Genomic DNA, 24,949 nt, shown 5'->3' with positions numbered 1-24,949 from the left:
ATGCATTTCTGTTTAGGGAATTCCGCTATGCCATTCTTTCGCTGCTGCAGCCAGAGCGGTCACTCACGGAGGATCCGCTTAGCCAAGACGAAGGCAACGTTTTCGCATTTCTCTATCGCACCAGCTCGAAACTGTTTTGTGACTCCAATAATACTGTCATGGATCACACCTGTCGGCAATTGTAGTCTTTTTTTGCACTGTCCGTGCGAGATCCACGAGAAGCCAAGGAGGGGTATTTTGCCTCTCCGCGCCGCGGGTCCGTGATGTGTAAGCCGTCCGCCTCCCTGGATTTGGGCTTTCGCAGCACGCCTTTGCTTCTCCAGAATCGTTGAAAAAACGGGAAATGGAACAGTCTTGATGGGCAGGTGCTTCCAAACCCCACCGCGTTTTCAACCGTCCGAAAGATAGTGGGGAGGCAGATTTTGCGCCAGCGTGCTGTCGAGGGTTTGAACCCTCGATTAATCCTACGGAAGGTCCGCAGAGGAGCGTCAACTTTCGCACACACATTCGAAAAGCTGCGAAAAGAGAACACACTACGAGTCCTGCTGTCGACGACTCAAAGCACCTGCTTTCACTGCTCTTTCTACGGAGAGGTCGGTAAAGGGTGTTGTTGACCCTCTCCACTGTCGACAGACGAGATTTTCGTTTCTGTGTCTGGTTGTTCAGCTGTTGGTGTCGGAAGCCAGAAGCAGGGGATCGGCTGGGGTCTGCAGAGAAAATCTCCGTTCAAACAGCGGTGTCTTCTAGTAGGAGCGGGGAAGCTTCTATCGACAGAGCGGCCGGCAGCTGTAGTCAACCGCCCCACATCAGGCTGCAAGAAGCTCGGTGAAAGGGCGGGCTTTCTCTCGCTGTTGCTCGACAGGAAACTAACTTTAAAAATATGTTGGATTTTCGAAACGATTTTTTGGTTTCCGATCGATTCTGTCCATGTGCATTTCCGACCCTAGAAAAACCGTCTGCGGACTTCGTGCCGATCTTGCCGCCCTGTCGTTCACCTACGCGTGGAATGTCCTCAGAGCGAAGCGGCGCGTGTCGTTCGACGCAGACGCGGCAGTTCGTGAACTTTCTGTGCTTTGTTAGTGAACGATCAGACTGTTTGTGGTCTCCCGGACCTCTTCTCAGCTCACTCGTAGTTTCTCTCAACTGAGGTTTTCGTCGACCTCACACCCTGGGGCAGCGGGTCGCGATGCGAAAACGCGAGACGGACAGCGCTTTGCTATATAGACCCTCTCGGAGCCCGGCGCAACCGTGTCTTTTTCCTGTGCCGCGAAAGGCGAGGTGTTGCGTGTAGACTCCGTTGAGAAACAGTTCTGGTTTCAGCCAGCGTTTCTTTTTTTGGCTCGGCTCAGCCGACACACCGACTCGCCGCCCCTCGTTCGCCTCCCGGTGCGGCGCCTCGACTCAAAGTCGCCACGGCCGGTGGAGAAATTCCCAGCTCTGCCCACGTAGTTCTTTTTTCCACTTCTTCCCTCCGCGTACACTTTCGGGGAGTACGGCTCCGTCACCTCGCGCTGATCTGGAAGGTCCATCACGGACGCATGTGCGCCCCCACGCGAAGGAGGCTCGACGTGGCGATAAACGGCGTCGTGGCCACGGGAACTGCTTTTCCTAGTTCGTCATCCACGAAGTGGCGTTAGTTCTTTTGTACGCGCGTTTTTCCTTGAAACCGGCAACACCTCCGATCCTCCACTACCTTCTCGCCCCCGGTACACACTCAAGTGACCGTGTCGTCGTGTAAATACGTGGCGAACTGGTCCGAACCTTCCACACAAACTGTGGGGTTCGTTGGACGATTCTTCGGTTCGGAGACTTCGCCTCCCGCGCCACGCAGGTTCAGCCGCTACAACGCTTCTAGGTGGCTTGCTGGAGGGCTGCTGCCTTCGACTGTGCGGGTTTTCAGGTTTACCGTCGAGAGTTGCTTCTTGAGCCTACACCCGAGTCCACAGAGTCCACACAGGCAGCAGCTGCCGCCGACATAGGACGCTTTCACCAGGTGCTGAGACAGAGAAATCGCGAAAAAGCGACGGTCAACGAGTTCGCCGGTCTTCGTTTCTTGACAAGGTCCACGAAAAAAGAGGAAGGTTCTGCCCAGGTCCACTCCTCGGCGGCGACAACTTCTGCATCTTTCTAGTGTTCCAGCATTTCAAGCGCTTTCGCCGCCATTCCGTGCCGGTTTTTTTGGTGGTTGTCTTCCGTCCCTTCTCTTGTCTACCTCACCCCTTCCTCGTCTCCGTCTTACCTCCCTCGAGGGTCTTCTGTCTTTGTGACCTCTGACGTTCCCCCTCCGCATCTTCCCCAGTTTTTCGTCTTTGTCTCGGCGCCTCTGCCTGCTGCCGTGATTTCTTTTGGTCGTGTTTCGTTTTCTCTGTCGCGATCGCTCTCTGCCGTTCTTTCTCTCTCTGCCGTTGTTTCCTTCCGGCTCTTCGCTCTGTCGTTATTGCCCTCTCTGTCATTACTACCGATATTCCCCGTTGCCACAGGCGTCATCGGGGGGTTTAACGCTACCTCTGCGTTTCCGTGTCCCAGAATGGAGTTGTTTGGGGATCAGTACATTCGCATCACGATTGCGCTGCCCGCCTTCATGGGGGCATGCTCTGCCTCTTCGTCTGAGAGCAATGGCGCCACCGCTCTGCAGACGACGGGGAAGGACGCGGTTTCGGCAGCCGTCGTTGCTGCTCCAGGGCTGCACTCCGACATGGTCCCACTGGGGAAGCTGAGGGCGTCGACGTCTGGAGAAAACAAGAAAGATGAAGGCCTTTACACACCGCCGCGCGCCTCTGAACCGGACTCCGCGGTTCCGGACTACCTATCCGTGGTGGCCGAAGTGGCATTTCACGAGACGGTTGCGGAACTCCGATGGGTCCTCCTTGAGCTTTTGCCTTCCTGCTTCTTCACGAATTACGACGTCTTCTTTCGAGGGAAGAGGGTAGACGAAAACCTCCCTTTCTCGGCTCTGTCGGTGGAGGCCGACGACGTTTTTCACTTGGTCCCGCTGCTGTACGACGAGAAGGCTGTCCGCATCCACATTCGCCGCTTCCAAGAAATCGCTCTCAACGCTTCCGTGCTGCTCATGCGTCGCTTGCCAGACCCGGCGGACCCTGCAGGTCCTTACGGGGCTTTCCTGAAACCGCTGGTGCTTCTCGAGCAGCCTCAAGAGCTCGCGTTGGATCTCGAGTGGATGGGAGACGGCCGCGAGGAATCTCCCGCCTTCCTCGAGCTTCCTGGTGACGACGAAGGGCGCGAGGAACTCAGCGACGCGCAGGGTGAGGCGGGACCGCTTGCGGGAAAGAAGGCGACACGGACGCATGCAGCGGGTGGAAGAAGGAAGCTCAGGACCCGTGGGGGCGCCGGGCGACGAAGCGAAGTCGCGGGGTACAGAGGAGACGAGGAGACTTCAGGCGACGGCGCGGGAAAGCCCGGCAGAGGAGGTGGACAGAGGGAAAAGCGCATGCACTCAGGAAACGGCGAGAAGGTACTAGGCAAAGACAAAGATAGAAAACCAGTGAACCTCACGCAGCTTCTGTTTCGAGACCCGGTGTACGGCGGAGCTGCCCCGCAGACTGGCGGTGCAGACGAGCAAGGACCAGGATCGCGATGTGATGCCTCAAGACCAACTACGCGGAATGCACAGAAAATCTCAAACTTCCTTCTCCACTCACCCGTCACACTGGAGCCCAGAAAAAAGCCGAAAGTACGAACAAGATCTCCTCTGGTGTTCCTGCGTGCGACACTGTCACGCTCTCTTCTAAGTCTCGCTCTGGTTTAGGACCTTCCTCTGTGTGTTTATCTTGGTCCTCCTCTTGCTGCGTTGTCTTGTTTCTTGTCTTGCTTCTATCTGTCGCTCCTTCTTTACTTTCTTCTGCTTGCTCCTTTGTCTTCCATTAGCTCACTGTTCCTCGTCGTTCGGAAGATTCAATGACTTCTCTATCCGTTCTCAATCTGCCACGCTTGGGAGCCTGTGTGGTGTGAGGTCCACCGCGTTTCCTCTTGGACTCCTCCTGTTCTGGATTTCCGCTGGGATATTCTTTCCTTGTTTCTCCGCTCTTGCATATGTCTTCGTCACAAAGAGAATACACTGATCGCTCGGTTTCATTTCTCGTCGAACGTTTTTTCTACCGGCTGCTGCGTGTCGCTGTCTCTCGTGTGGCTCATGGCTAGATCGGGAGCTCTCTCGCTGTCGACTTCTCTCCCTCTCTGCACCTCACTCCGTGTTCCGCTGCCTCTTTTTCAAAGGCATCTTTGTCTCTTTATCTCTGTTTCTCTGTGCCTATTTGCTTCTCTATCTGTGTCTCTGTATGCCTTTATTTAGATGTCTCTTCCTCTCTGCGTGTCTATCCATCTCTGTCTCGATCTCTGTGATGTCGCTATCGTCTGTCTCTGCCCCGGCACCTCCCCCCCTCCCTCTGTGTTTCGGTATGTGTTAACTGTATGCTTCTGAGTTTCTTGGTAATTCTGTCTCTATGTCTTCAGTGCTTCACTTCCTTGAAGACAAGCGACTTGAGTCCGCCTCCCCCTAGTCGGCGTCTGCAGGGGGACCTCTGGTATCTGGAGTTGTGCACGTTGGAGAATCAGAGACTCGCCATCATTTGCCGAGAAGACGGCTTTCTCGTGGCCTCTGTCACGGCCGCAACAGATGCCTCAGGTAACGAAAGTAAAGCTCTTTTTTGGTCGAAATGTTGCCTATGAAACCGCATTCCCAGGGATACGAACTCGTAGTCTATCTGTGTGTGCGGGTACGCATTTCTGCTTTCACTCGCATAAAATTACATCTGCATCTAAATACACAGATACATATATAAATATATGTCGATCATGCAGTGCTCTTCTTGTTCCTCGTCGTATGCGCACTTCCACGCTTTTGATTTATCCTGTCTAAGAAATGATTTCAAACGATGTCTCAGCGATTAACTGGAAGCCACTGCAGCGCAAACTCTCCCCTTCCCCGTTCTCGCCCCTCCATATATATATATATATATATAGCCAACACCAGAATATCGTTGGTTGTGGCCTCCGTTTGCGAGTGTCACGACATCTGCTTTCGTCATTCTCTCGAGTGTCTCAGCGCTTCTGGTGTCGCTTATGCCCTCGCACGTCTTACTTTCCGCTGCATCGCATGCTCTTCCTTGTCTTTTTCTGTATTTTAGGTCGATCTCTCGAGACACTCTTCCCACGAAACCGCCTCGTCTGTCCTCAGGGAACGTCGGTGGCGGTCGACAGCGAGCGCGGCCGCGCCCTAACATTCCACACCTTGAGCGATCTCCTGTGTACATACAGCCCAGCATACCGGGCAGTCTTGCCCTCTCTCGCGCCGGAGCAACTCGACACAGATCTCCCGTACCATGTGATGCCGACTCTGCAGGCTCGGAACCACTTTTTGGTGGCAAAGGACCAGGTGCGAAAAACAAACGAGCGAAGGACGAGTCCCAGAGGCTCGACAGAGAACATCGCAAGCGTTGAGGGATCGAAAGGCGGTCAGACGCCGCAGAATCAGAAGTGTACCGTCTCCTCATATCCAGAACCAGGGTGCACAGACACGAAAAATTCAGGAATCCTGTATGCGCATTTGCAGGGAATTCGTACATGAATTCAGAGGGTCTCGAACAGGTGTGTGTTGGTGCCCTGCACTCTTCATCAGACGTCCCTTCCGGTGTCCATGCATGTGGACCCGGGAGAGCTGTATGTCGGAACTCTGTTGCTATTCTGCTTTGCTTTTTCCAGACACACGACCCTGACAGCAACCGCTTGGAAGAGTATCTCGAGAAAGTGTCTGGCATTGATCCCTGGGAGCCAGAGAGGCAGTGGAACAACGAAGTCGAGGCGCTGCGCCGCATGCGCGTCCACTCTCTCCAGGACCACATCGACTTCGAGAAGGCTTCCTTCAAGGTGCGCGCGTTTCGCACAGAAACAGATGTTTGCGGGCATTCTTTATACGCGCAGTTTCTGTACACATACGTCGTGGAGGCTCGCCGCAGTGTTCGGCGGCGGATCCGCGTATAGCATTTACCTGGGTAGATAAGACGTGAAGAGCTGTACACACAGTGCATACGTGATTCTGCATGCGTGGACGGTTCTAAACATTTCTGTGGAGGTGCAGGTGGGTCAGAGTTGCGCCTCGATATCAATATACTCGAGATTTCTCAGTCACTTCTCAAGATGAACGTGTATTCATAGCCACACTGTACTTACTACAGTTCCACGCATACGTATTTCTTCGTACACCCATATATACACAGAGACACATTTGTATATATATATATATCTGCATTTGATTCATGGATCATATGCACGAATATCTAATTATAAATACTGATAGTATACATATATATATATATATATATATATATATATATATATATATATAACTGTATGTGAATTTGTGTCTGCTTCTGTTTCAGTTGTTTGTTGAGTTTCAACATTTCGCTATTCAAGCAGCGATGAACGTTCGAGAAGGTCGTCTAGGTGGAGGTAGTTCGGACCCTCCTAGTGTCTCTTCATGCGCGGACTCGGCGACTTTTTCGCCTTGCATGCACTACGGGGCATCGCCCGTGGGAACGGATGAAGACGTTTCTCAGACGCGACAGCGGTGCTGCGGTATAGTGTCCGCAGAGAAGGGTAGGGTTCCGGCCTCGCCGTCAGCGCTCCCTGCCAAAGGGGAAATCATTTTCCGAGGACAGATGGCCATCGAGCGCGCCGCGGATCCGCCGCTGCCTCTCGCGGAGACGCATGCAGGGGAGACGACGGAGGAGAGTTCGACGTCTGGTCCGCGAAGCCGAAGGAGAGACAGACGCGAACTGAAAGCTGACACTCGAGGCTACGAACTGTTAGAGATGATGAATGCGTACCAGCGGCAACGAGGGATCGAGCTCGAGCGGAGAGAGCCAGAGGCAACCCAAGACGAAGAGGGCCAGGCGCGAGAGGCGAGGAAGGAAGCCCAAGAAAAGCGAATAAAGGAGACAGACAAAGAAGAACGATCGCTGGACGGTGCGTGGCATCTCCAGGCGCCTTATCCGCTCCTCATCGACTACGCAGGCTGCCGTCTCCGCTGCCAGAGCGTCTCCCCACTACAGCTGCTCGCTGCGCGAGCGCGAGAGCGGAGAGAGGCTTGGGGACATCTGTGCAGAGACGAGAGGGTGAAGGGCCACAATGGAGAGAATGCGGGCAGAAGCGGCAAGAATCGAGAGGAAGAGACGCTCCTGCAGCACGAGGAAGAGCAGGAAGTGATAGATGCACCGGCGCTCAAATTGCTGGAAAGCAGTGTCTTTGGAGGCGTCCTGGGACTGAAGACACACACCATACGAAACCCGGCAACAGGGAAAATGGTAAGGAAAAGATAGAGGTACTTTGCCCCAAAACTCATGATGTTTCAAGTCCAGGGGCATGTTAGGACAATCTCTGGCGTCCGTCGGGATTGGTCTGTCGTCAGGCGCGTTCGTTTTCTCTGTATGATTGTTTGTGCCTTTGTCGTTCGCCTTCTCTCCTGGTCTGTCTTTCTTTCTCTCACGTTCTGCCCCACTGTCTCTTTGTCTGCCTCTGTTGCGTGCTCGCCCTCGCTTCCTCCCTCACTTTCTTTGTCTCTCGTTCTCTCCTTTTCCCTGTCTTTCGCTGTCTTGAGGAGCCTTTCGGTATCTCGGTGTCTGTCTCCGCATTTGGTTGTGTCCACTGCTTGTGAAGAACGTTTCGATCGAACGTTTGGGCCATCCTTTCGTTCCGTTCACCTCGTGAAGAACTCTCGTCGTTCAGCTTAGTCTCTACGTCGCGTGCTGTTCCTCTGCAGGAAAGGCGTCTTCTCCACAGCGACGCAGATGTGGTTGCAGAGGCGAGCGACAACTGCCTTCATCTCCTGAGCCTCGGGTCTCTTTGCCCTGTGGACCTCTCCAGCGCACTTGAGTTGGAGAGCTGCGTCTCTTCCGTTTCTTCAATGGAGAAGCAGACGGCAGAGGCGTCTGCTCAGAAAAACGAGAAAGTCCGAGGAAGAGAGACGTCCTTCGACCGACTGAGACCCGAACTCATGAGTGCCTTTCTCCAGTTCCACCGACGCAGAGAAGAAGCGAGGAGCTTAGCTTCGCAGGCTCGACAGGCACGTACAGCAGACACTGAACAGACAACGGACAGAGAGGACAAGCATGCTAAGAGAGAAGCGAAAGGCAAAGAGACAAAACGGCTTGATTACAAGAGAGAGGAGAATGAAGGACGCGTTGAACGCGACGCTCTCTGCGAGAACGGGGGGGACGTGGAAGGGAAGGACCTGGCTCCGCCGCCACTCTCGCGCAGCGACGTGGAGACCCCTGAGACCTCAGCTGCCGATACAACTGAGGGTGGCGTGGCTAGCGAGCCGGTTTCTGCGGAGGCGAAAGCTTCTTCACCTTCTCTGCTAGAGGGGGAAGGGCCTTGCGCAGAGACACCGAGAGACTTGACTGCTCTCTTGCAAGAGGAGTTGCGGCTGCGACTCGAGCATGAGGTGTATCGACGCGTGCCGCTGCTCCCTGCGTTCTTCTCCGCAATGCAAACGTGGTACAAACCGGATTTGGAACTTGGCTTCTTCTACCAGACTGGGTCGCCACACGCGGCGCATCTTCGCGAGAAGACCCGCGAGGCAACCGCCCACATTCTCTTCAAGTGTCTCGACCTCACGCGGTCTCAACAGCATGCAGCGGTGCTGGAACACCGGAAAGAGTATGAAACGCTGCGCCGGGAACTGGCTGCTCGCGGGGCTCTTCTGCCTTCGGAGACCGGTGAGGGCGGCACATCTGCCGCAGACGATAATGCAGAAGCTCGCGGAGACCGGAACTTGGCGGAGCATGCAGTGGCGCCGCACACAGACGCGGAGAGGCGAGAAGAAGCCCTCAAAGCCGAGGGTCGCTTAGAAGCAGAAGGTGCGGGTAAAGAAGCTGAGGGCGAGGACCTCAGCTCCTTTCAGCTGACGGAGGAAGACGGGCGGATGATGGAACTGCTAGGCCGAGACGTGAGTCTCTTGGATCCTTCGCTGGACCTTGAGGAGCGCGCGCAACAACTCGCGGAGCAGGTCTGCAGCCTGACATTCTCTGCCCAGCCGGGTGCTTCCTCTCCAGAGGAGGAGGCGCAGAAACCCGTAGGCGCGGTGCCTCGCTTGTTCAACTTGAATCTCGAGCGTGGCGTGTCTGCAGAGGCTGTCTCCGGGGGTCACGGTGTCACGAAGACGTGGACAGGTTCGAACCGAACAAACTGTTTGACAGACGAAGCGGTTCTGGCTGACGCAGCAAAGTATCTGCACGGTGTGGCGGTGCCGCTGGTCGCCACGCTGCTCGGCCAACACCTCTGCGTGACGCCTCTCGAGTCGGAGTCGCTGAAAGGCTTCTTCCACGCCTTCGGCGTGAACATGCGGTACTTGGGAGCCGTGACGCACATGATCGAGACAGGCCGCGACCTAGAGATTTCGCGGGATCCGGCGCTCGACGAGCCGGTGACTCACGTCGGTAGTCTTGCTGTACGTACCCTACAACTCGAGATGACGATTCGGGCGGCCAAGCACGTCCTTGCGGCGTTTTTCGCGCCGCTGCGTATGGGCCACCTCAGCGCGGCAGTCGCGCATCTGCTCTCCTGTCTCTTGTGTCCGCCGGGAGTCGAGTATCCCTCCTCGCGCTTCCCACTGCCTGCGGCGGTCGCTCGCGACTCGGCGGCCCGGCTCGGCGGCCCAGCCAGCGACGCTTCGGTAGACGTACACTGTGCGGGGCTAGCCGACTCGCGCCAGGACCGCGCGCTCCGCCATCTGGCACAGCTGACTCCCGACAGCCTCTGGACGCTGGTGCGCCGCCGCATGCAGATACACTTTGGTTACACCGCGCCCGCAAACCGCGCAGACTGGCGCTGCTTGTGCAGCCCGAGTGGGCGGTACGTGGTGCTGCGGGGCGTGGCCAGCGCCCTGGGCATCCAGCTGAAGGCCGGCAGTCCGCTCTTGGGCGTCTTGGGCGCAGTGTCACTGTGGGAACGGTGGGGCGGCGTCGACGAGGCGGAGGGCCCTGAGGAAGGGAAGGACGTGAGCGGGAAGTCGCAGTTGAAGGAGACACATTCCGGAACAGAAGGCGCAGAAGGAAGCAAGGCTGCGCGTCGAGAGGGACGCGTCGACAAGAAGGCAGCGATGAAACGAATCGTCCTCGGCGACTCCGAGGTATCCACGGACGTGATGACAGATGCGGACCCCGATTCCCCGGTCTCGGTCTCGCGTGCGGAAGAAGTCTTCAGAAGCGAAGAAGACACAAACGCGCATGCCGCCGTGACTGCAGCGAAGCCTTTGCGGTCACCGGAGGGACGGACAGCCACCCTGGGTTGCCGCCGACTTCCGGCGACTTCGCCCTCCAGCTGGCGCGCGGGCGGACCTGCAGAGGCTCCAACCGCGAGTGTCTGGAAGCCGCTGAGCACAGAGAACGTTTCGCAGATCTTCCCAGTGGTGAAGCGAGAGCCGGTCGTCTCCCACTTCGCAAGACACCTCCTCGCTGCCGCCACTCAGTGCTACGTGCTCGGCTGGCTCGATGTCGCGCATGAGCTTCTTCAGCAAGTTCTCTTCGTCGTGCACCAACTCACTGGATCCATTTGCAGGTGAGCTCGGCGTACAACTGTGTCTGGTTAGCTATCTGTCTTGGTTTGTCTATCCATGTTCCGTCTGTCGACCTCCAGTTAAGGGTCCAGTCTGTCTGTCTCTGACTGTATATGTCATTGCATACCTCTTTCCATTTCGTATCTCTCTGTCTGTCGTTCTATCAGTCCCTTTCTCTATCTCTGTGAATCTTTCTCTCTCCGGCTCTATCGATGTGGTCGGCGTGGGGGTGAGAAGACGCGCGGGAGAATTGGAAGGCGGGAAAGGCAGTAGAACGGTACAGGCGAGGGCCGAAAGAGCGAATTCCTGGACAAGGAAAGGAGAACGTGTTTCGTTTTTCTCCTTTGGAGGGAACGGGTCCGTGTCTCTGTCAGTTACTCTGGGATGTCGCATTTCTTGTTCACGGTCGTTTCAGCGCCTCGTTTCGTTCCCCGATCTTCTGTCCGTATCTGCGCGTCCCCTTCCCGTTTCACTCTTCTCGTTGCGTGGTCGTTTGTTTTATCCCCTTTCGAGTCTGCCGCTCTGCCGCTTTTTTCAGATCAATTTGTCCTTCTCTGTCTCTGGCACCAGTGTTTTTCGTTGCGGTTCCCTATGTCCTTCCTCGCTCGTGCCTTCGTGTTCTTCCCCTTTCCTTCGCAGGGAGACGGCGCTGTGCTACGCAGCGATGGGCGAGGTTGCGCTGTCTCTCCAAGACTTCTTGAACGCAGCGAACAACTTTCAGAAGGCGCTGATTCTGACGGAGCGCTGCGTCGGGTCCGACCACCCCGACACGATCGACATCCACGCGGGACTCGGGCGGACGCTGGTCCACTGTCCTGGACGCGAGTTCCAGGAGCGCGGCTTGGAACACTTGCATCGCGCCATCGAGCTCCGCCGCTTGTGGACGGGCGACGTGGCCCACCCCGAGACGCCGCTCCTCCTCGTCACCGCCGCCAAGTGTCTGCTCAAAGTCTACGGCCCCAAGTGTGCGGCGCAGCTCCCCGAGTACCTCGACCGCGCCATCCTGCTCGCTGGCCGCGTCCGCGGAGTCGGGCCACAGTTCGTCGCAGAGGTAGGAAGATGAAGCGCGGGAGCCTCACGGGGGAAGGGAGCAAGCAAAGGAAGTGAGAAGCAAGGAAAACGAGGCGACGCAGAGAGAGAAGAGGGGAAAGAGATGAAAGATGAACAAGGTTGAGAAGACTTGGGCAGAGAAGAAGAACAAGAAACAGAAGAGAGGTACACGAGCAGTGGGGACGCGCGAAGAAAGAGCGTGGCAGTAGAGGGGAACGTTTGCGCTTCCTTTCGCCGATGTGTTTGCTTCTTCACCATTTTCCACTTCAAGACGTTCTCCTGCTGGTTTCGATTCTTCAGATGCACAGCGACGCCTCGCAAATTTACCAGATTGTCGGAGATTTCCGAAGTGCCTTGGAGCACTGCCGCATCGCAGGGCAACTGGTCGCAGCCGACCCTTGTGCCGACGGCGAGAGAATGCGGGTGAGTCAGCTGTTACAATTTAAACGCGCCGTTGAATAGCTGCAGTTTAGGGTCGATCATGCATGCCATTAGTAGAATGCAATTCTGCTTTACCTGCTGCCAAATCTGCCAGAGCGAATGGCGAGGGCATGAAGAAAGAGAATGTACGAGAGTAGAGATAGGGAGTCACAGAGGCACATAACTGAAAAAAACGGAGGAGGAAGCGTGGCTGGTTCAGCGCGGGTTGTCAGTCCTTCTGCGAAGGGAATAAAGGGAATACAACTGCTGCAAATTCGAACCCACATACTCTGCAGAACGTCGGTTTGGACAGTTCCAGTGCGTCCGAATCTCCGAAAAGTACTTCACAGGGAGGTGCTCAAATTGCTTCAAGACATTCTACACTATCGCATGTGCTTATATACCGTGTGACGGTTCTCGCTGGCGCGCACGAATTCGTCGCTTTACAGGACCATGCATTACGAAAAGTGGTGCCCCGCGTAAAGTTGAAAATCCATCGTTTGTTTTGTTTTCACCGACCTCAACGTGTGTGCAATTCCATTCTTCAGGAACTGGACGAGCGCCTGTTGTTCCTCACTCAGCAAGCAGTGCTCGTGGCAAAGAAGAGACGACACGAAAACGTGCAACGTGCCCAGCTGCTGAATCGCCTACGAACGGCGGTGACAATGAAACGCCAGAGCAACATCGTTTCGGGATCTCCAGGGTTCCGCTTCCCACGGGGTTTGGGGGTGACCGGGCTAATGGCATGAGGACTGGAGAAAGGGTTTCAAAATTCTGTTGATTTGGGCCATAACGTCAGGAACGCAAGTATGCAGTTTTCTCGGGTTTTATGTTGTTCGAGTTTCACTTAATAACCGGCTACACACAGGACCACACGGGGACAGACTGTTTTCTGTTCTTCTACGAAACAACAGGCGCAACGTGTGGAGGAAAGGCAAGTTCTGACACGCGCCTAACACAGCCTCACTTGTCACTCCTTATGCATGTGCATAAGTTTTATTTGTTTTCCAGAGGTACAGTTTTGTTTGTAAATATGCATGGATCTTAGTTGTTGTCGCAAAACGGATTACGATGCACAGTGATAGGAACACGTCAAAATATGTCTTCCGTATGGTCGACATTATACATTCAAGAAAACGAGGTGCCCAGGTTTTTTTCACGGCTGTCACGTAGCCTCCTCGTCGACAGACGACATGTATCCAGTGAGGCTGAGTCCTCCGGAAAGAAGCTTGTGGATGGACAACTTCATTTTCTACAGTTTTGCCACAGGCCGCGCAACTTATCGTTTCTTTTGACAGAGAGGCTTGCCTCGTAATCCGCCGCGCCACATGCGTTCTGACACTCATGGCTCCGACTTAATCCCCACACACTGCGTTCGACTACTGTCTGAAAACTCAAACGAAACTACATGGAACTTCCACTCCGCATGCAAATGCGTGCTGTGTCCTGTCAACAGTACTTGTATAAGAGATTGTGCAAGGAATCGGATGTCCGATGGCGGCCGCATCGGCACCACATTCCATCCTTCAGTTCCAAGAGACAAACATACAATATCGTGACATGCGCCGCTCCGGTTTGCGCCGAAGTGGCAAAGGCCCAGAGGTCGGCGGTGGCGCTGAAAAGTTGCCCGAGGGGTCTGTTATTTCTTCCACCCAACTACGTAGTTTCGTGTCCAGCACTCGTCTAGAATACAAAGCGCCATTCGCGTAGAGACTTATGTTCCGGCGTCGACCCGTGACACTCCACCTCTGGCCCAAAAACACACAACAGATGTTTTGGCCGATCAGATCGTTCTCCGGTCTTGCCGCTGCCGTTCGCACTAAAGGAAACAAGCAGAACCTCGTGACGCAGCGAAGAACAGAACCGACAAATACGCAGGTAGCTTCGAGACAGCCAGGCTGCTGCCTCTTCCCTTCCTGGGAAGTTCTGGGCAAGCGAAAGGTCCTGACACAACTTTTCTCCGACGGCGTGGTGTTGCTAGCGCAGAAACTTATGCGACAGCGAGTTAAAAGCGACTCTACAAGCGTCAGACAACGTTTGCACGACAGCAGAGGCTGAGTGTTCGGCGTCACTGGGGAAGCAGCCATAGATACAAATCCTGTTTCGCGCTCAAATCAAGCGAGTAGCGGAAGACAAAACAGAGCGGCACTCGCAACTCTCAGCAGCACTTCTTCCATTTCTCTCCAGAACCACTTATTTTCCCAAACGTCCCGTGATTTTGTTGCCGTCTCTCAAAACCGTGAGTGTTTGTCACGCCGTTTCGCGAAGAAGCCGCTCCTACGAAGGCCAGCAGAATGACCCAGTGTGCATGATGCCAAGGGAACTCTGCGTCGTGGCTCTACCCAAGAGTGGTTGTGTGTGTTTCGATGCAGTTACGTCTAGAAAGCTGACTGTCTGATTTGCATGTAAAAAAGAACCCTTGAAAAATGAACCGTACACACAAGTTCTATAGGCCTAGAAAGGGAACAAGACACTTCAAAAAGGCAGAAACCCGACGCGCAGACGAGCGCATGCAGATAGAGCCGGTGGCACAACGTCACGGAAACAAAGGGGTGGATATTTGGAATCATCCCCACAATATGAGGTGTCAAGCTCGCGCTTCCACCTCTCCGAAACGGCATCCCGATAAAACGAACACCTCAGAGCCCGGCTGTTCAGACGCGAGGATGCATGCGTGCATTCAGCTCTGTTAATTTGTTCGTTCTGGCAGCTCCACTTCTCCCGAAGACACAACCCAGCACGGGTGTTGCTTTCTACTTACGGACTCCCGCAGCCTTCGTTCCCTTCCTTTCACGGTTCCGTCGTAGCAGCGCACGCACATCCTCAGACAATGAAACCGCTAAACAGGTTGAGCCCGCGAAAGGGAATCCCACACACACTATGGAACCACATCTGCGCGTATGCACACTCGCATATATATATATATATATATATATATGGGTACGACGGGGAAATGCCGATCATTGTCTTGGCTACTTGCCAGAGTCTGGTCGCATGACGGCGTCGAAGAGAGCGACGAGTCCGAATCCAAGAAAGAGGAGACCACAAGAAACGTTCATGTATCGCTCGCTAAGCCGGCCCTGAAGCATAATGCCAGCCATCACGGCCAGCAGCGTCACGCCTGCATGTCCCAGGCAGCTTCCTGAGGTCCACAAACGAGTGGGATGAAAACGTGTGACAATGCAGAGAGCAACGCTTGGACGCGAGAAAAAGGGGAGCAAAAGAGTGGTAAATGCAGAGCAAAGGGTAGAAAAGCAAAAAAGGACAAAGCACTACAATATAAATAGGAGAAACAGGTCCGGACCAACGAGGAAGACGAATGACAGGCACGTGAAGAGCTAACGACGAGAGAATACAGGCATACAATAGGACGCACAAACGGAGAAATGTGTTTTCTCGCTGGGGTAACAAAACGCTTTGGAGAATCCTGAATCACTCAGCCAAGCTGTTCCCAAGTGAAATCGTCCAGCCAGACACAATACGCGACAGAGGTGCTTGAACACTAGAGTGAATGCAAATATACTTATTTACACGGCTGGCCTGTCTTAACCACCGCCCGGATATACAGCATTCCAGACAGACGCATACACACGTCTTGCCATTCGCACAGAAATCTATTCATATGTACACATGCACGCTCATCTGTTCGACTCAGGCAAAGGGCAACACCAAGAAAACGAGACAGATGCAAAAATAAGTATATCAATACAAATATAAATACATACATATACGTATATATATATATATGCACACGGATATATGTGCAAGTCTTAGACATGAAGTTGACGTTTTCTGTGCATGCAAAGAGACGTGAACTCGCTTGAGTGTCAACGAAAAAGCTCGCACGACAAAAACGTACCGACGAAGACGCCGAAGGCGTTTTGAGCTGTCGCAAGGCCGACAGTCGCCACCATTGACTTGTCGCCAACTTCCGCCGAGCCAATGACAAGAAAGACTTCCCACAGAATCTTCAAGGATGACGGGCGAAGACCCAGTCGCGTGTACTGCGGAGATGTACCGAAAACCAAGAAACACGGGAGAAAGGAGTGGGTTTCACCCTCAACGTCAACGCCTCGGTGCCGCTCAACACCTTTGTGACCACATTTGGCTATCAATACCCACGCAATTCTACGCAGATTGTCTCAAGCAGCAGGGGCGCGCTGACAAGACACTGAAGATAAGCTACCTCAGGTAAACACCCGTATATAACAGAGGAATCCACTGGCTAACTTAGAAAGAAGAAAATAAATGACCTCTTCACAGCTGCAACAAGTCGCGACAAAACACCTGAAACACAAAAGCGGACACAACTTTGCGTAGTTATGCATATCTATCTATCTATCTATCTCTCTCTCTATATATATATGTATATATATATATATATATATATCCACACACACGCCACATGCAGGTTCACCCACAAGTCGGCATTTAAGTCCATATATATATATATATATATATATATATACTGTCATACGGAGAAATAGATACTAAGAAACAGTGTTGTCGATAATGCAAGTCCAGGCACCACTGGAGATATCTGAATATCATGGCAGGTCCACAGTTGCAGATACACCGCGAAATAAACGGAAGTACGAATAGAAATACACATGCGACTCTTTGTCAGCACGTCGTCCTCGCGGAGCTCAGGTAGTTGAAATCTGTGAAGAGACGGAGGTTGATCATACGCGAAGCTTTCCATCCGCAACACCACATATCAGACAGCGTCGCTAACACACTCTCTGTCTCGGCTGCCGGCCTGTTTTTCCTTGTTCACCTTTTGAGTTTGCTCTCCGTATGCTGCTGACCTGTATTCTCTGAAGTTCTTCCTCTGCTTCAATGAAACTTTCGTCTACGGCGTCATGTCTGCTCGGACGACGTTCTCTGTTGTGGGTTTTCAAATGATCTCCTTCTTTTCTTCCCTTTCCGTCTCCACCGCCATCGACGCTGCTGCGGTTGGTGTAGACAGACGAGGCCCGGGAGAAGGACTTCTCAGATCCGGTCTCTGAGGAGAGAGATCCATCGGAGTTCCCCATGGCGAGAGACAAAGAAAACGCATCTAGGGGAGAGCATTCCGGCCGTGTGCTGCCTCCGCTGCTTCGTCTCCCCGTTCGATTGGCTTCTCCTGTCTTTCCTTCTCTCGCTACCGCAGCCGGACATTGGCGTCCTTCTCCATTTCCACTGTCGACCAAAGAGACGAGCTCTGCGTCTTTCCGCTTCTTCCCGCTTCTTGAAGAGCTGTCTTTCTCGTCCGCCTTCAAACCGTCCCGTGTCGCCTTGCTCTCTTCGTGGGCTTCTTGCCTCCCGTGTCCTCCCCCATGAGGTGGAGTGACCCCGGATACAGGGACTGCGTTTGGCGAGCTGCCGGCGGAGGCAATAAGCTCCCGGGCGCGTTGCGTCGAGTTGCCTGAGAAAGAAGGAGCGCGAGAGGGTCCTGGTGAAGCTGCCTCAGGTTCCCACAGAGTCTTCAGGTGGAGAAAGGCGAAGAAGAGAAGGAGGAGACAGGAGACCCACGCGTCGATTGGAAAGTCGCCAAGACGCGCTCTCAGCCCCGGCATATCCGGCGCCCAGTGCAGCAGTCTTCCCAAGCCCGTGGAGAAAGCCGTCATCAAAAAGAGAGCGAGGCACGTGCCGACGAAGACAATCGCTTTCGAGTACTTCATCGAGAGAAGCGCCGCGAGAAAGAATGTTCTGTCCCCCAGCTCAGTGGCGATCGTGACGAGAAACGCAGACACCAGCGCAGACCAGAAGGACCGGAAAGAGGCGAACCGGCCTCTCTCATCGGCCTGTTCCGAAAACGCACGATTCCTCTGTTTTCGCCGACCTTTCCCCTCCCCATTTTGCGTCTTCGCCTCAGTCGCCTCCCATTCAGAGTTCACAGAAGACGCCCCGACAGATGCAACAGAGCGAGCAGCAGCAGAGGCGAGGGCGGAAGGTGGACTGGAGCTGGGGGAGCCCGGCAAATGCGCTTCGACAGCAGACGACGGTGAGGCACGGTTTCGTACCCAGCGCGTTTCGCTTCGAGTATGAGCTGATTCCGAGAGAAGTGAACTGGCGAGACGCCGCGCAGGAGCAGGGCGGATGAGTCTCCGCCGCATTTCCAAATCCACGGCGTCAGCGCAGTCGCCTCTGCAGCCAGATTGCTCTGCATTCGTCCATGAAAGGACGGGATTTGCTGAGCAGAGAGTCGAGAGGAGACGAAAGGTTGTCAGGCCGCCAACGAAGGAGCCGAATGCCGTGTGGCCCTCCTCCTCGAGCCACTTGCAGAAATTTGGCTCCGGCAACCGGGCGAGGACGTGAGAGTCGAAATGTTCCGGAGCATAGTGGATGTGGCCATGCGCCAATCGATCCTGAGAAGGCCCGAGGATGATGCCGAGAAAAATATAAATCAACACTGAAAGCGAAAGCGAAGGAGAGAGCCGAAGCGAAAGGGAACCGACAAACGCAGACCCACATATGCTTCTCCGCTCGAAAGGAGCAGGGCTTCCGGCGAATCCCATTTTTTCCACGAACGAAAGCTCAAACACGAATTCCAAGGGAAAGTAAGCGAAAAGCGAGAAACGGGAAAGAAGTCGGAAAGGTGGAGGAATGAATTTGACCGAGCCTAGGATTGTCGGACGGTAGCGCGGAAAAGAAAATGTGGCGTAACCGCCGGGGTGGTCGGGCAGCCGCCGCCGGATGTGGCATGGAAGGAGTTGTACATACACTAGAGGCCCTTCGAGTGAACACGAGGAACCCGCAAATGTGCGATTCTGCGAGAACCGTTAACGGGTTTGCCACCGATAAGGTCAGGGTATGCCTGGAGTGTCACGGCAAAAACTCGAGGACCTGTACGGTTCAAACGGTTTCTGATCCATGAAAACGGGCACAGCCAGATGGGGGAGTTGGGGAATGAACCGCTTCAAAGGTGCACGGAAAATGGTTGAAACGTGAGCAAAAAGCAACGCTGTAAACCAGAAATGGAATCAGGAAAAAGGTTGGTGGCAGAAGCCCAGCAACGGGTTCGCGGTTAGGAGGCTTCTTACAAGGCCTCTTCCAGGGAGGCACGGTCCGTGAAAGACGGAAAATACCCAGACACAACCACCCTGACCCCAAGGAGTCTCTGTTCTCGTTTCCCCTGAAAACTGCAAGATCGAGAAAGCGGAAAATAAGCCTTCCCAGTATGCATGCGGTGCAGAACCTCCGGGGTGCCCATGGCACTCGGGATCGAGAAACTCGATGGAGCGCGAGAGCATTCGTGGAAAATCGACACTTTCCCGGGAGGTATCACTCGGAGTAGTCCCCTCAATCAATCTCGACGCGTCAAGAGACACCCATGAAAGCTTGTGAAGTGGCAGGAAGTGATTCATCAAACAGGTTTCGGAGTCCTTGCTCAAGTCTCTTCCCGCGAACACGGCCGGCTGAAAACGTCTGTGTCATGGGTTGCTTCGCGTGCATGCAAAACCAAGCTTACCCGCCACGCAAAGCGGCGTGAAGCCGTGGTCCAAAAACCTATCGCTTTTTCTCAGAGATGATCTTTTTTTATCTCTCTGTCTCTCTCATCGAAAACAGGCAAGTCGCTGTGTCCATTGTTAATCATTCTACACGCATGCTCTAGCTGCATATACGGGAGGTCGTCGGTTGTCGTCCAGATGTGCAAGATAATTGTGGAGATGCTGGCGTCTCCCAACAGGGAATGTTCCTCCTCGGCTTTCCCTTCTGCCGAGAGAATGACTGTGAACCGTTTCACCACAGATATGTGCACCTCCGTCAAATTATTCTCTTGCTCTGATGCATATTCACATATATATGTACAATTATAATGTGTACATGCGGAATCGTTGCATTTGGACTTCACGGAGACACGCACTGATGTAAAAACTAGCAGATGGATGCCTGCGGGTCTGCTTTCTCGTCTTTCTTGTCTACTGCCCCGTTGTCTCGTGCTATTTCCTTAGCGGCAAGCTACCACAAGCGTAAAAGGTGAAGAGGAGCTTGCTCTCACTGAAGAAGAGCGATTTCTTGAGTGACAGCAAACAGGACAGTCTTCAGACACATTCGCCACGTATCCGCTTGCCTCCCTGTCTCCTGTTCTTCCACTTATTATTTTTGTCACTTTTTCCTTTCAGTTCCCATTGTTTGTTGTTCTGAGGTTCGTCGCCTCCGCTGGCTGGGCAGCCGCGGCAGGAATCTCCGAAGAATGCAGTGGCCAGCAGGTGGCGTTTCATGGAGACTGGGGTGTATCATCTAGACGTTGGCTTTCGGGATAGACTTTGAATGATTGAAGGGATTCTCCTCGATTCGTCAACTGCGCGTCCGACTGGAATTAGGCGAACTTGCCAAGTTTTTTATGATCGGTGTACACCTCTCTTCTTATAGAAGGACTACGGGAGTGGCGAAGGTGTCTTCCTCTTTCTCTCTTCGCCGCTCACAAAGTGAAAACGAAAGAGGGACGTGCACAGAAAACGGGATCCAAGTGTGACAGAAGCGATCACAAGGCATCCGTGTGTCTTCAAGACCCGAGAAGTCTAAGCGAGGACAAGGGCAGAGGGAATCTTCTGACTTTCTCTTGGGGGAAAAACGCGGAAAAAGACGAACAAAAATGGAGACGCAGGTTGACGCCGACGGCCGGGTCTGGTACGCGGCGTTCAGCATTGAAGAGGTGAGTCTCCCTGTGTATACGTGGATGCTTTTGTTGCGAGAAGCATGTTCCTAACAGATAGTCTTTCATGTGTATGTACACCTCTATGCACATGCAGGCAAATTTGAGTTCAAACCCAGACTCTTGAAAGCGAAAAAGGCTTTGAAGATTCAATGAAGCTTGACGATGGTGTCAAGGATGGATTCTCTGGCGGCAATGATTGGACAGAAACACAACCCATAAAAAAGGTGCATCTCTGCATTCATTTCCAGCGATACTTGAGTGTCTCTGCATGTGCGTATGCCAGGTAATAGCATGCCCGCGTGCGAGTATGTATACGCGTGAGTGTGTAGCTGCATGCGAGTATGCATGTGTAAGGTTCTATTCGTGAGTGCTTGTGAATGTGTAATTGTGCGCATCTATATCAATGCGACTATGATGGGTGCGTATGTGCATGCAAGTGACTATGACGGATGCGCATGCACGCGCATGCGATAATATAAACGGACAAGGTGTATGTGCATTGGACTGGGCATCCCTTGAGCATTTGCAGTTTCTCCTAGTAGGACGGTGACTGCGTAAACAGGAATAGAGGACTCCTTTTTTCCTCTCGCTCGTTTCTTCCCTATGTCTCTCTGTAGGTGCAGCGGCGACCGCGGCGCATGGTCATCGACGAACAACCAGGTAATGAGTTTCCTTCGTCGTTGCTTCCTCCTTGGTTGTTTCCTTTGGATTCTAAACATTTTTCTGAGTTCGTCTTCGTCCCTCTTCACGCCTTCGTCTTCCTTGCTCTTCTCTTCGTCTCGGCGTCTGAACGCCGTTTTCTGTTCTTTTATCTTCTGCTTTCAAACAGTTTCTTCGCCGTGTAGTGTTTGCTCAGGTTTCGTCGCTTCTGCTTTCTGTGTCTGTTCTCTTCAGTCGCTGTCTGGATCTGCAAAAACACACCATTCGCAGTGGACGCCAACTGCTACCACGCAGGCGGTGCACTCGAGGTACGGCGCTTCTTGCTCTCTGTCCTCCTTTTGTCAGCCTCTCCGTCTCTCGTCCTTTTTGGCCTTTTGCTCTTCTTGTATGTCTCTCTCTCGCTTCTCCTCTGTATCTCGATCGTCCGCTTTTCTTTTCTTTCTGTACATCTCCTCCCACTCCGCGACTGCTGGCTTTGCACGCCTGACTACTCTCGTGCGGTCAGTGCGTGCAGAGATGCGACGCTTTTCCCCATTTCCCGAGAGTTTGTTGCTTCCACGCTTTTCTCCATTTGGCATGTTCTGGTCCTGGGCGAAGGGCAGAGATGCGCAAGCGAGTCTAGCCTCGCTTCCGGTGGGACCTCGATTCCGTTTTACCGTCTTATAGATCTTCGAATGTGTTGCGTTTGCGTGTTGAATCTCCGCAGCAAGCTGTGGATATTGAGGAGGTTTCTGGCCAAGTGAGTAGACAACGAACGTATAAAGTATAGAAACGTGTATTTCTATAAATATAAATGTAAATGCGTATGTCCCTACCTGTATATATAAATGTATATATATATAGATATAGATATAGATATAGATATATAGATAGACAGACAGATATGCGTCCAGTTCTAGGGTAGCATGTACACATGTGTCTAGATGTCCGCGTATGTGGCTTTGGCACACTGGCACCTTGCGTAGCTAGACAAACTTGAAGTTTCGTTCAACAGCACTTCAATTTAATCAGACACCCTCTACCGCAGAACCACGGGAGAAAAGTATATGCGGCATTTCGTGGGGTGGATTTTGCAGGCATTGACGCTGTCGCGCAGCGCTGTGCTCAGACCTGCTGGACCACCTGAAAACTTCTCACTGTGTCGGTCGCTCGTCTCTTGAACGTAGGCATGCATCTGTGGGTCTCTCCTTTTTCTTCCTATCTCAGTGCGCATACACGCATGCCAACGGATGTATGCTGGTAAACCCTTTCAAAACTGTTAATCCATATGCATGGCTCCATGCGTACATCGACAAACAAGCAGATACAGTTGCTGTTTGGCTCGACTGCCTGTCGTGGTAGGTATCGGGGAGTGCGTCTTTTACTGAGCGACGATTTCTGTCGATTTTCATTTTCTGTGTTCAGGCGTGCATTCGTTGTCCTCTTCACCGATATGTTATTTCTATAGAAACCGGAGAGTCCTTCTACCAGGTGCGCTCTTTCAGGCGCTTGCGTTTGCTTTCTTCCGAGAGGCGCCAAATCAAACCGGTCTGCTTGATTCCACTAAAGCGCTTCCAACACACGACGGCGCCTTCTTTTCTCTTCCGGCTGCTGGCCCCCTCGTCTTTCCTGCTGCTTGTCGTAGCTCGCTGCTGTGTCAGCATCGGGAAAAGGCATGCTGGCGAATTAGTCGAAGATTACTCAGAGAACACAAGCGTGTGTGTTGCAACAGCCGCACAGAAGCACATGCGGAAAGGAGATCCATGCATAGGTCGAAAGCGGCAAGCACTGCCTCAACATGGCAGCCTTGTCTGTACAGACGGGTACCGGTAGACGGCCGATTGAGGGCTGAAAGCACTTCACTTACCGAGAAGCCCCTTGGTCTACTAGGATGTAGAGAAATGCGTAAAAACAAGAGGAACGAGGTGCCTCGGGTGGCGCCGCTGCGAATGCAGACCCAGCTGCATGCGTCCTTCGTCCACTTTGTTCTGCAGCCTGTGGAATTCGTCAAGTGCCCGCGCACGGGGAAGATGCTGCCGGTGCCTCTGCCCTGGAAGTCGAAAGGAGTGAAACAGAGGCCGCACATGGCGAAAGTGGAAGGTGCGTTTGGAGCATCCGGTGAGACTGTAAAACAGACGACAGCAGATGCAAAAACGAGAGAAGACTTGTAAAGGGGACAGAATAAGAAATCGAGGGACGGAGGTCGACGGAATCCGCTATCTGGATAGGTCGCCGTATCGCATGCTTCTTTCAAGTAGGATAGTGACGTTTCACTCCAACTCTGAGATACAGACAACCTAGTTACCTAGTTCGTTGTCAGTCGTGTACTCCACCCCAATGGATTGCTCAAGACAACTGAAAGAGTGTTGGCTTATTCAGTTTACTGTTTTTAGTTGTCCGGATCAATCCAGAGGGAGTGAGCGAAAAACGCAGCAAACGAGAGAGACAAACCTACAGGGCGTTTTCATACGCGGCTTACGTGCGTGCTTGTCGCGTTCTTTTGCGGTGGTTCGTTTGCATTCTCGTAGGCCAGCGTGTATGGATTTCCCTAGTGGCCCGCACACAGCCGATCGCGTCTGACAAATACGCGGTGGCGACTCTGAATCGAGAGTGAATGCCAAAGGAGAGTCAAAAAGAAGCGAACGAAGCGCGGGACCGGGAACCACGAACAGACACACCGAGAAAATTTGCGGGAACTAGGAGAATCGGACGCAGGGAAGAAAAACTTCGATCGCGACCTTACGCGGAACGAAGAAAGGAAAACAACAAAGAGGCAAGCCGCGTTGTACGGGTCAAGGACGCCACATATTCGAACGGAGAAACAGGAGGTACTGGAGCACGTCACGAGCGCGAACGAGAAGGGCAGAAACAGCTGAAATTGGAACAAAGCAATCCACTGAAAACGGCTGGTTTCCATTTCTCATGTACACAATTTGAGAAGGGAGGGGACGTAGAGCTAGCGCCAGTGAGACTCTGTTATCGATTAGAAATCCGGTTTCGAACATGTTGCATGTGGAGTCGTGTCATGTATTATAATCTTCTGTTCAGATCTGATAGGGTCTCAAATCATCCACCTCGTCTACATTAAGGATGTCTGTGACGTCACGCCGCTTAATCGATTGTATTGATCGAAGTATGGCCTTCCGAGAATTCTCTTATCTTGGGGTCCCCTACGTAGTTGAGGAAGTGATGCTGAGGGAAAGAGGGAGCGCGCGGTCGCTTGTATGGATGACTTTTTGTTTAAATCTTCTGCGAGTCTCGATGTTTTTTTCCTTGAAGTCACGGCCTATTAGAGACGCGGATTGCAAGAGTAACCTGCCACCAGGCCATTGGATTTGGTCTTCTATTTACTTTAGGAGGTACACCCAGTGAACGTACGGGTCTCCGTCAAACGCACTGACTGATACGATAGACTGAAACTCTGGATTCGTCTGTTACGTAAGGAGCAGAAATGAGACTGGTCAAGCCGAAGCACCAATGTATCGCTCTCTTTTCTAGGATCTGTAGCACTAGATGTCGCAGGATGCGTTCTCGTCATTCTGTGCCTGTGACAGTAAATGCGAGGTTAACCTGGCAAGGCTGTCACGTACTGCATACAGACGTTGAGGTGCCCTGGCGTCCTCGCG

At 53.2% G+C, this 24,949-nt stretch overlaps 3 protein-coding genes across 3 annotated transcripts; 2 read left to right on the top strand and 1 right to left on the bottom strand.

The window, feature by feature from the left end:
- Positions 1 to 889: 889 nt before the first annotated feature.
- On the top strand, positions 890 to 13,848 carry TGME49_251410 (tetratricopeptide repeat-containing protein). The gene is made up of 9 exons (XM_002367341.2): positions 890 to 3,691; positions 4,471 to 4,642; positions 5,145 to 5,392; positions 5,719 to 5,883; positions 6,396 to 7,319; positions 7,775 to 10,572; positions 11,210 to 11,621; positions 11,921 to 12,043; positions 12,589 to 13,848. The coding sequence occupies exons 1-9, from the start codon at positions 2,528 to 2,530 to the stop codon at positions 12,787 to 12,789; spliced, it is 6,207 nt and encodes a 2,068-aa protein (XP_002367382.1). The 5' UTR covers positions 890 to 2,527; the 3' UTR covers positions 12,790 to 13,848.
- Positions 13,667 to 19,366, bottom strand: TGME49_251400 (hypothetical protein). The gene is made up of 3 exons (XM_018780947.1): positions 16,849 to 19,366; positions 15,900 to 16,044; positions 13,667 to 15,182 (listed from the first exon to the last, which is right to left on the bottom strand). The coding sequence occupies exons 1-3, from the start codon at positions 18,538 to 18,540 to the stop codon at positions 15,013 to 15,015; spliced, it is 2,007 nt and encodes a 668-aa protein (XP_018635083.1). The 5' UTR covers positions 18,541 to 19,366; the 3' UTR covers positions 13,667 to 15,012.
- Positions 19,367 to 20,621: 1,255 nt separating this feature from the next.
- Positions 20,622 to 23,937, top strand: TGME49_251390 (rieske [2fe-2s] domain-containing protein; the record flags this gene model as incomplete). Its single annotated transcript, XM_002367339.2, has 7 exons — positions 20,622 to 20,681; positions 21,302 to 21,344; positions 21,579 to 21,652; positions 22,051 to 22,083; positions 22,749 to 22,814; positions 23,318 to 23,423; positions 23,852 to 23,937. The coding sequence occupies 7 exons, from the start codon at positions 20,622 to 20,624 to the stop codon at positions 23,935 to 23,937; spliced, it is 468 nt and encodes a 155-aa protein (XP_002367380.1).
- Between the last annotated feature and the right edge of the window lie 1,012 nt (positions 23,938 to 24,949).

This window comes from Toxoplasma gondii, chromosome XII (assembly GCF_000006565.2).
Source record: "Toxoplasma gondii ME49 chromosome XII, whole genome shotgun sequence".
Taxonomy (NCBI): Eukaryota; Apicomplexa; class Conoidasida; order Eucoccidiorida; family Sarcocystidae; genus Toxoplasma; species Toxoplasma gondii.
Note: the sequence above shows the minus strand (reverse complement) of the source record. Positions and strands in the feature narration are given on the sequence as shown.

Excerpts from the sequence above, each read along its gene's own strand:
- TGME49_251410 (XM_002367341.2), top strand. The coding sequence starts at position 2,528 with ATGGAGTTGTTTGGGGATCAGTACATTCGCATCACGATTGCGCTGCCC. Across the intron at positions 4,643-5,144 it reads GGCCGCAACAGATGCCTCAG|GTCGATCTCTCGAGACACTC; the intron begins GTAACGAAAGTA and ends TCTGTATTTTAG. Across the intron at positions 12,044-12,588 it reads CCGACGGCGAGAGAATGCGG|GAACTGGACGAGCGCCTGTT; the intron begins GTGAGTCAGCTG and ends TCCATTCTTCAG.
- TGME49_251400 (XM_018780947.1), bottom strand. The coding sequence starts at position 18,540 with ATGGGATTCGCCGGAAGCCCTGCTCCTTTCGAGCGGAGAAGCATATGT. Across the intron at positions 16,045-16,848 it reads AAGAACTTCAGAGAATACAG|TACACGCGACTGGGTCTTCG; the intron begins GTCAGCAGCATA and ends ACATCTCCGCAG. Across the intron at positions 15,183-15,899 it reads CGCCTTCGGCGTCTTCGTCG|GAAGCTGCCTGGGACATGCA; the intron begins GTACGTTTTTGT and ends TGTGGACCTCAG.